At 32.1% G+C, this 11,027-nt stretch overlaps 1 protein-coding gene and 1 long non-coding RNA gene across 2 annotated transcripts in view; one reads left to right on the top strand and one right to left on the bottom strand.

The window, feature by feature from the left end:
• Positions 1 to 9,516, bottom strand: part of LOC109348259 — a 23,506-nt gene extending 13,990 nt beyond the window's left edge. The window contains exon 1 of the long non-coding RNA XR_002107717.1: positions 9,216 to 9,516. This is a non-coding gene — a long non-coding RNA (uncharacterized LOC109348259). The remainder of the gene's footprint in view (positions 1 to 9,215) is intronic.
• LOC109348238 (dual specificity protein kinase shkC-like) lies at positions 3,171 to 9,424 on the top strand. The gene is made up of 12 exons (XM_019588555.1): positions 3,171 to 3,719; positions 4,595 to 4,669; positions 4,767 to 4,871; positions 5,470 to 5,555; positions 5,785 to 5,905; positions 6,157 to 6,236; positions 6,466 to 6,528; positions 6,640 to 6,761; positions 7,528 to 7,613; positions 8,426 to 8,550; positions 8,633 to 8,764; positions 9,072 to 9,424. Exons 1-12 carry the CDS (start codon positions 3,282 to 3,284, stop codon positions 9,076 to 9,078), a joined length of 1,440 nt encoding a protein of 479 aa, XP_019444100.1. The 5' UTR covers positions 3,171 to 3,281; the 3' UTR covers positions 9,079 to 9,424.

The raw sequence follows: 11,027 nt of genomic DNA on the forward strand, positions 1-11,027 counted from the left end.
TATATTAAATTCTTATATAAGAAGTATATTTATATAACAATTATCAAAATACTTATAAAAAAAAATATGTATATGATTATATTTTTAAGATATATGCTTTCATGCAATATTTATTGTTGTCATAGAAATTACCCCTAACATAATCACTTGGAATAAAAATGGAAATCCTCTAAATAAAAAGGGGAGCAATGGCACATGGAGTGGCACGTTGTTTTGGAACAACAGATGTCCACCCAATAAAAAGTCTCTCACTAAAATGCGGTTTATATATTTTGCTTACCAGATGCCTAGATACATTAAAGTTTGAATCATCTCCAATAGCATATTATGTAATAATTCTCATACAATGATAGTTTTCTTTAGGATGGCAAATTATCCATAATCAAAAATTCATTTAAATTCATCTAAATCCATTTGTTAGAACTAATAAATTTAAATGAATATAATCCAATGGATAGTGTTAATAATGGATAGATATAAATTCATCTATTATATCTTTTACACCCAAGTTAAGTTACACTAGTTACATTCAATCTCAGTCATATATTTTCTTAAATCCAATGGACCAAATGAGTGAGTGTAATAAATGATGAGCGAGAAAAAGTCTCTCACTAAAATGCGGTTTATATATTTTGCTTACCAGATGCCTAGATACATTAAAGTTTGAATCATCTCCAATAGCATATTATGTAATAATTCTCATACAATGATAGTTTTCTTTAGGATGGCAAATTATCCATAATCAAAAATTCATTTAAATTCATCTAAATCCATTTGTTAGAACTAATAAATTTAAATGAATATAATCCAATGGATAGTGTTAATAATGGATAGATATAAATTCATCTATTATATCTAATGGATATTTATGGGTATATCCATTTGGATGGATACCCAATCCATCCAAAAAAATAAAAAAAAAAATTTCAATTAATTCAATATTAATATAAAAAATCACTCTCACCTTTCTAAGCACAATCTCACACCTTACAAAAGTTGAAAATTGCAATTGTAATTTTAAAACGTGTTTATAAAAAAAGTATAAACGACTTCGACCTTAATGTTATACCCCAACGTCTTAATGCAAAGTATAAATATATCATTTTGGTTATTGATTAATGTGATAATATAATAATAAAATGAAATATTTCAGGATGATAGATTGTTGCATACAATTTGTGGAAGTCCCAATTATTAGGAGTGTAACCAGTTTCGGTTTAAATTGTGAAACCGATGAAACCGAATCATAAAATGCGGTTCGGTTCAGTTTTTTTTATTTGGAACCATGTAAGTTCGGTTTGGTTCACGATTTTGTAAACTTTGAACCCGTTAGAACCAAACCGCATATTAAAAAATAATTTCATTTTATATTTGGATGGTTAAGTTTTAAAGTTAGAAGATAAAATATGATTAAGAATTTAAGATTATTAATACATATAGGCTATAAATAAGAGGCAAATAGAAAAATAAATTAGTAAACAAACCTAAATATATATTATCTCTATTATATGTTGAGAAGATAGAAAATAAACTAAAACATTAGTATACATTTTGTCACTGTTCAAAGATGAAATTAATTAAATAAAGAAATTAAAGAACTAAAATAAAATAAATAAAGAATTTTACCAAGTTTATCTTTCTTAAATTTTGTTAGACATTGTCAAAGATTTTGTAGACTAAAATTTCAAGTTTGTAGTGTGTTGAGATGTTGAATTATTATTGTTTTACTAGAAAGAGTATTAAATACTTTGTTATTGATGTTTAGTATTCATTTAGTTGACTCTATACTTTGCAAAAAAATTCAACTATTTCTTAAAGGATTTTCTTTAAATAAGTTGAAAAACCGCAGAACCGAATTATTAATGAACGGTATAGTTCGGTTCCTAAATAAAATTTGCGGTTAACCAAGTAAAACCGAATCATATCTTTGTGTTCGGTTCGGTCATTAAATTACGTCAAAAATTGAACCGAACTTTTACACCCTTACCAATTATGTTGCACCAGAGATTCTTGCTAATAAGAGTGCTTATAAAAAAAACTTCACAAATTCACCTTTTAAAAGTGCTTATCAAAAAATCACTTTTTAAAAGTGTTTTTTTTCATAAAAAAAACATTTTTTAAAAATTGATATTTAAAAATGCTTTATTAAATAATAATTTTTAAAAGAAACTTTTTTCTTGAAATTGCTTTATTATAAATGTTTTGTTCATATTAAAAAAAAGTAGGTTGGAGATATTCATCCATTCAATCCATTAAAATAGATATATGGATAGAATGAATGGATTGGAATCTATTGGATATAGATGGATTGAATAATTTAAAAATGTAATGTAATGAATTTATATAGATTGATGGATAGTTTTTTATCCATTCATTAAAATCCAAATTCATTCAAACTCATCTAATTATCACCCTTAGTCTTCATCTTTCTAAAAAACAGCTAATAATGTGCATGTATCCCTCAAAACAAAAAAAAAAAGAATAGAAAAAAGAGACAAAGACAGCCATTAACGGCTACTTTTACGGAAATGTGTGGGAAATATAAGACATTCTCAAGATTGTTTGTGGTTGTCAGTCAAAGTCAACACAAACAAACAAACTCATTCATACCCATCCCTCCTTCCTATCTCTACGCTAAATTAGTGTCAAAATAAACTAAAATAAACTAAGACATTTATAAACTTTTGCATGTAAATTCATAAAAAAAAATTAAATTAGTGTCAAAATAATTCCAAATATAAGTAAAGTATTCGATAAATTAATAAAAATATTAAAAAATACTAATTTAATGAATATAAACAAGATATTGATCAATACATATAAGATTTTATTGAAATTTTAAATAAATCAAAATATCAAATGTTTATTTTTCATAAGGGTCTATTTACAAGTTGATTTTTAGAGAGCAAAGAAGATAATACATATCTGAGATGACTCTCTCATTTCCTCTTTTCTTTTGTCTCACCCTAAAAATCAACTCATAACCTATCCACTCTAAATGACACTTGTAATTTGTAAACATTACTTCCTTGTCCATTGAAAATTATAGTTTTTGTTATACCAAAAGAAATTATTAAAGGCAATACTCAACAATATATTCCGAATTTGAAAAAAAATAAACCTCTCAAATCCTTGCATTGCAATTCAAACATGTAGGGCACTCTCTCCCTTTAATCCTCACCCTCAACACAAATCACAACAATTGCAATGCAATAGCACCATTTTCTCATCATCACAATTCTCTTTCCATTCATTGATAGATCCATTCCGATCTCTCAATAATGGAAAGCATTGCCGCGCAGCTGAACTGCGGCATCTCCCGCCAATTCTCCACAGGTGGTGGCGCATCAATGCGCCGCAACCTGACCAGGCAGTTCACGCGCCAGTCCTCTATGGACCCGAGGCGTAACAACCTCAGGTTCAGCTTTGGAAGGCAGTCATCGCTCGATCCGATCCGGCGTGGTAGTCCTACGCCGGATCATATCGAGCTGACGGTGCCTGAGAACCTGGACTTGACGATGCAGCTGTTGTTTATGGCGTGTAGGGGGGATATGAAGGGAGTGGAGGATTTGTTGAATGAGGGCATTGATGTAAATAGCATTGACCTTGATGGACGAACTGCTCTTCATGTTGCTGCTTGTGAGGGGTATGTTGAGGTTGTTAGGCTCTTGCTTTCGCGTAAGGCTAATATCGATGCTCGTGATCGCTGGGGCAGTACGGTAATTTCATTATCCCGTTTTATTTTTTTCTTAAAATTGATAATTAAAAAGTGCGATCGCATTGTGTTTGCCAAAATTGCGGACCTTTGTGGCACAACAATTGAAATCACAATGCAGTTTGGAAATTACGAAAACAACCTAAAGATCAATTTGAGTTTTGGAGGGGAGTGGAGAATAAATAAGACCATGAATTAAATTGTCACAAAAAAAAGAACCATAATTTGTCATGCATTATTGTTTGTAATTTGGAAATGCAACTGCGTTACAAATCTGTACAAGAGCTTTGGGAATGTAGCTGCATTATTGTTTTGTAATTTGGTGCCCCTTTTGGTCTCCCAACATTATATGGTTTATTAAAAAAATCTGTTTGCTAAGCTATGGTGAGAGTCTTATGAATTGAAAAAATAAGCCTTGACATGGTTTTGGCCCCTTCATTGAGTTTTCCAACTCCATTAAGATTAGTTGATTCAAAGTAACTTTTAGATATGAGGAGTCTCAAACAAAAAAAGGAATCTGTTAGCTTACGGTTTTATGAGAGTCGATGTTTAAATGGTATTATAACCTGTAGGAGTTTTCTGTCCTTGCAATTTGAATTTCAGCATAAGAAAGAGTTGGTCATTTTGTTCAGGGTTAACTGCTAGCTTAAGATTTTAGGAGAGTTGGCCATTAAGGTCTTGGTCCTTGTAAATTGAGATACATCAGATTGTTTTTTTTATGTTTGAAAGAGTTGATACAAATGAAACATTGAGTCAGTTCATTTAATGTAGCTGAAAATTAGATACAAAAAGTTAAGGATATATATATGCATGGTCTAAACCACTTTCTTAAATGTTTCATACGTTTTATTTTTTAACATGTTGTATATGCATATGCAGGCAGCAGCTGATGCCAAACATTATGGGAATTCAGAAATTTATTATATGCTCAAGGCCCGTGGAGCAAAAGTGCCGGTATCATGACTATCCTTTGAATGTTATGTATCTATGAATGTAGAATATATCAAATTGAATTAGAGACTTACTGATTAATAATCTTTGATGTGGTTAGAAAGTCAATAAGACTCCAATGACTGTTGCAAATCCCCGTGAAGTTCCAGAGTATGAACTCAATCCATTAGAACTCCAGGTCAGGAAGAGTGATGGTATTTCAAAGGTATACTTCTTTCTCTCCCTTGAAGGATTCTGTTCACTTGCATTTGATTATTCATTACATGTTATTTGTTCACAGAAATGCATATTCATGCTTGCAGCTGATATATTCCACTCTCGGGGCATTGTTTTTATCTAAAATTTGGTCAGCTGTGATGATGGGCTGTCACATTTCGCTTTATTACCATAGACCATAGTATGCATAACTAGTGATTTGGTATAAGATATTTACGGCCGTGCATTAAATCTTTGCTTTGGCATAATCTCTTAGCTATGCACGCTGAGTCGACTTTGGCAATAAAAGACATTTATCTCAGCGTGCATAGCTAAGATATTTATCTTATCTTTTTTTTCTTTTAATTTTTGCTCAGGTTTGTTTCAATTGAATACTGGATAATTAGTAATTGGTGGTGCCTAATGTGCAATTGTATTTCTTACAATTAATTGATTTGGTTATTGTGACGTGATAAAGTTGCCAACACTTATTGGGACCGAGCTCTCTGATCTATATAAACACATGTCAATATTCAACTAAATGTACATACATGTTAAAATTACTTGGTTGTTAGTTCTTCACTCATATTTGATCAATCCCTTTGCAGGGGACATATCAAGTAGCTAAATGGAATGGCACAAAAGTTTCAGTGAAGATACTCGATAAGGACAGTTATTCAGATATTGATAGCATGTATGTATACACCCCACTAGTCCTTTATCTTTGTATGACCGTATGAATATGTATGGTGCTTCCTGCGACTCAACCAGATTGTTTGATCCTTATTCTGCTTGGCTAAGTTTTTGACTGACCGTACTCTTCACTTGTGATTTCATGTCAAGTAGATGATATAAATTGTTTGTTTCTATAATTTATTACTCAGCCTTGGTACTAATTTTTACCATTTATATAATTTACTCAGAGATGCTTTCAAACATGAGCTTACATTATTAGAAAGGGTACGACATCCTAATGTGGTCCAGTTTGTTGGAGCTGTCACCCAAAATATACCTATGATGATTGTTGTAGAATACCATGCTAAGGTAAGCTCACCTCCCTCCCTCTCAAGTTTGTAGAGTGGTTTGTGCGTGTGTGTGTTTGAGAGAGAGAGAGACAGAGAGAGAGAGAAGGTGAAGATATTAAACAAGGAGGAGCATTAGAGTTAGGACATCTTAGTGAGATGAGAAAATTTAGTGAAAATACCATAGAAAAACCCCATTTGGAGATACAATGTTTCTCTGTAGAGTATCTTGTATCTAACTTTACATTGCTCATGCCAATGCTGATTTTTCAGGGTGACCTAGCAAGCTATCTTCAAAAGAAAGGCCGTTTGTCCCCATCAAAAGCTCTACGATTTGCTCTTGATATTGCCAGGCAAGTAACCATTTTAGCTATGCTGTACAAATTTTTGTGAACACGTCTTTAAAAAACTTACTGTTATTTTATTTTTATTATCTCATTGTATATGGTCGATGATTTGCTAGTGGTGCTTCTGGTCATTTTCTTTGCTTGCTAACTTTACACAGAACTGAATGACTACAAATTTATTGGACATTCTTCCATACTGTTTATATAAGGTATCTTAATAATTTATTGTTAGCAGGGGAATGAACTATCTGCATGAATGCAAACCAGATCCAGTTATGCACTGTGATTTAACGCCAAAGTAAGACCACTTAATACAATCTTATGTTCACTTACAAGTACATTTTAATTTTTAAATTGTATTTTTGTCATTACTATTCCTTTAATATATGAAATTTTGATAAGGTGCCAGAAATATTTTGCTGGATAATGGAGGGCAATTGAAGATAGCTGGATTTGGCAATGTCAGATTATCACAAATGTCGTCTGATAAAGTAAGGATGGTACGGCCCGAGGCTGATATTGACCTTTCAAGTAAGTTTCTAAGCATGACCACATTTTTCTGGACTTGGATTTCACCTCCTTCCAAATTGATAGGACGGTTTTTATACTTCAGTAACCCATTTTCTTGCATTAAAATTTAATTAAATTATAGCTGGTTGAACATATAAGATTTGTAATTGCAATAAGAATTTTATTTTCAAGACTGAATTAGTTATTCACATAAAGACTGGCTACTGAAATTTTTATTTGCTGCCCTTATTTTAGGTTAGGTGAAGAAAATTGATAAAATAGACAGCAGTCACAGCACAGTTCATTTTTGTAAATTAGCTCCTATTAAGTGTTAATCCGAATGCTGGTTTTGAATTCTGTATCAAAACTCACTGAGAATGGCTTAAAGGGGAGGGGAAAACTTTTTTAGATGTTCCATCATTTGGGATATGGAATTTCTGACTTTGCACATACTTTAATTCCATATGATGCCGCATAGGACCATAGTGTCTTCTGGTTTAAACCCTTTTTTCTCAACCAACTTGATTTTGGTAATTGGCTGACATTTGGGTTGAGTTGAGATGGTTTTTGGGGGTAATCCAGAATATGATTAAATATGAAACTTTCTTGGAGGAACTATCATTTTAAATGAAAAAAGTTACAGAAATGGTCAATCAGTTTGGGAAGATTTAGTGTTATGGTATTGTTACAGTATTTTGATAAGTCTAATAAAAATTATTTTTCAGACTAGAGTTGTTAAAAATATATTTTTCAGGGTTCAAATAATGATTTGGTGTATTCTTTGTAGACTTGTACTTGGCACCGGAGATTTACAAAGATGAAGAATTTGATAGAACTGTGGATGCTTATTCCTTTGGTCTCATTGTATATGAGGTACCTATCATTTACCACACCTGCAATAGTTAATATGTTATGATGTTTCATATTATCAATTCATCAATTTTCAAGATGATTTCCTCTCAAGATCCTTGTTTTCTTGGCTTTGTGATTGTATCTTGCCTTATCAAGGCCCATGTGAATCAGATCAAACCATGGTGGTTAGGTTGATGCACTTAAAATGGAAAACGTTGTCCCCTGGCTATTAGCTATAATTTTTCATATTATCAGATTCATCAATTCTCGAGATGATTTCCTTTCAAGATCCTTGTTTTCTTAAGATTGTTGTTTTCTTGGCTTTGTGACTGCATCTTGCCTTCTCAAGGCCCATGTGAATCAGATCAAATATGGTGGTTAGGTTGATACATTTAAGTGGAAAACCTTGCGCCTTGGCTATTAGCTATAATTTTTAGCTTAATCGCAACAACCCCATCTACAAGTTGCATCATAGCCAACATCATGAGTTCGGTATTCAGAAAGGCATGAGCAGCTGGAGCTCGCTTCTCAGGGTGGTGATGGGGAATTTGACGTCACAATCGCATGGACATTTATTCAAACCCCTATTTAGTGACCTTATTAGTTGGTAATTGGTACTAGTTCATGACATTATAGTTCCTTAAATTTCCGATGCAGTCCTAGTTTTATGGAGAAATCTTAGCTTTTATACATGTGTAACTGTTCATATCTCATCAAGTGATTTGATTTTAGGAGCATTTAGATTTTCTATATTTATCACACTGATCTTCATACATTTTCCTATTAGTAAAAAGTCAGCAACTCCTTTTGTAATATTTATTTTATGGGCCCAGATGATTGAAGGTACACAGCCCTTTCAACCCAAGTCCGCCGAGGAGGCTGCGAAACTCTTGTGCTTAGAAGGGAGAAGACCAGCATTCAAGATAAAAACAAAACATTATCCTCCGGATTTGAAAGAGTGAGTCAGTTTAAAGTAGAAATATAGGCCATCAAGCTTCAATTTAAAATTCGAAGCTGTCTAATTATGATGGTTTATGCAGATTGATTGAGGAATGTTGGGATTCAGAGCCTCTTGTCAGACCAACATTTTCACAGGTCATTGTACGGCTAGACAGAATTGTTGCACATTGCGCAAAACAAGGATGGTGGAAAGATGCTTTTAAACTTCCTTGGTATGTCTCCTAGACTTGATTGTTCCCTTACAAAATTTTAATATATTTGGAGGATTTCAAAGCAGTAAAGTTTTCATGCATAACTTGAAATCAACTACCCCTTTTATTTAACGACTAATGAAGTTTAAAATGACATTAATCCTGGGTTTCTGGTTTGAAAAGAGAAGTTATACTGATCTGAGCAATTTTAGCTGGATTGAGCAATGCTTGTTGAAAAGAAGATTGATATTACTGTTCTACTAATAAATGAACTTTAGTTGCTGTGTTCTGAACTGTTATTACCATATGGATGTTTCATCATGTGCAGGAAATAAATAACAAGGGAGATACTATCATAGCAATGAAGAGATAAATAGCTGGGTTCCATCCTCAAAATCAATTTTTGAGCTTCATGTTGATGTACTGTCCACAGCCATTGCAAATAATCACATCGGAACTCGAAAATATTAACTTGAGCATGAAAATGAACTTCCACGGTGCCACTTTTTCTCTGTCTACCAGAGGGTCTGGAACAGCTCCTCTTTGTAAAATGTATGACATAATACGCTTTAGAACATATATCCTCAGAAATTTTCTGATCAATAATGTATTGTCTATATTTATTAATGGATTTCTCTGTGTTTCAAGTAAGAACCTTGTACTATTTGTGACTGTTTGCACGATATATGTTGTGTAGCAACCTGAGTGGTCAATCGTGGATGGTGTGGCATTGGCCAAACGATTAGGTGCTTAAACAATTTTTACCTTAGTTTCAGAAATTTCCTCCTCACCCTTTTGGGTAAGAAACTAGTCCATTTTTTGAGGCGTGTGGCTGTCCCTTCTAATAAACATCACTCTTCGGAATTGAACTATTGACCTTTTAGTTATCCTGGGATCTAACGTCGCTTTACACCATTAGATCAACATGTCTTTTATTGCTATCTTAACTGCTCTAAAGTTAATACATGGTTTCACATTTTTTGTGTTACATTAGTTTCTATGAAATTTAATGATAAGGTTGGTGTTTGTTGGTAGGAAAATTGGGGAATAGCCGGTAACAATGACTAGGTATTTATTCTTGCATTACATTTTGGTGTTTTAGTTGGACATTTCATATTGAAAAAGTATTTTATTGGTTGACTTGGTTTTTTTGTACAACCCAATAAAAAAATCCATTTGCCAACCAGAGGGAGAGAGGGATTCAAACCCTCTATAGTTCTTTGTTGAGTACCTATGTCACTATCATTTGCTAATCCTAAACCTCAATCCTATCAACTCTAAACCTCACACCCATCATTTATCTCTAAATACCTCACCCCAAAAGGCTTCTACATAAACTCATAGTTCTTTAGCTCTTTGATAATGGATTTTATTGTCATGTAAATTGGCATTCATTAGTCATATCAATTATACTTTCATGTGTGAATTTTATCAATACTCTCCATTATTCCCTATTTGATTAGATTTTCACAATTCATTATTTGTATAAACCTCACACTATCCATTCATAAAGAATTAATGCATAAAAATTGTTTTGGTAGATTTTGCAATTCATTCCTTAACTATGTAGTTATGGATTTGATACCTCAAAATCTCATGTATGTGAGGTTTTAGGGTGAAGGGTGAGGATAATTGAAGAGTTAGTGTGGGTTGAGTGTTACTTGGGCTAAAAGGGTAGTTTGGACAAATTTTATTAAAATAGGGTGTTTTAGACTTTTTCCAAGAGCATATAGCATCTTTATTTAGAGACAACTTTTATTCTTTTCTAAATGGGAAAGGAGAGCTCCCTAGCTAAAGTTTGAACTCAAATGCATGCACATAATATTACATAATTTTATTAACTAAATTGACTTTTATGAGTATTTTCCTTTGGTGATATTCTGTATCTTCATCACATTTGAACTTTTTTACTCCTTGAAGTTGAACCTACTCATATCTAAATGTGGATGATGATTAAACTTCATAATGTTTTATTAGTTTTTTAGTTAGATTTTAACTTTTTTCTTTTTGAAATAAAATAATCGGGTAGCGAAAATTGATTATACTATATACAATTTGTGTTATGATTCCCCCAATTATAATAAAAAGAATTACATATATTAACTATATAAAAGTTTGTTAAATTATTAGTATATTATCTATTATTTATTATTTATATGTTAATAAGTAAAAAATGTTCAATATATATAATGATATACTATTAGATATTAAACTCTATTAAAATAACCAACAACCTAGGAAGTACCTTGTTAGTTATCAAAATATTAAATCTAGTTAAATCTAG

Source organism: Lupinus angustifolius, chromosome LG01 (genome assembly GCF_001865875.1).
Source record: "Lupinus angustifolius cultivar Tanjil chromosome LG01, LupAngTanjil_v1.0, whole genome shotgun sequence".
In the NCBI taxonomy this organism is placed as follows: domain Eukaryota; kingdom Viridiplantae; phylum Streptophyta; class Magnoliopsida; order Fabales; family Fabaceae; genus Lupinus; species Lupinus angustifolius.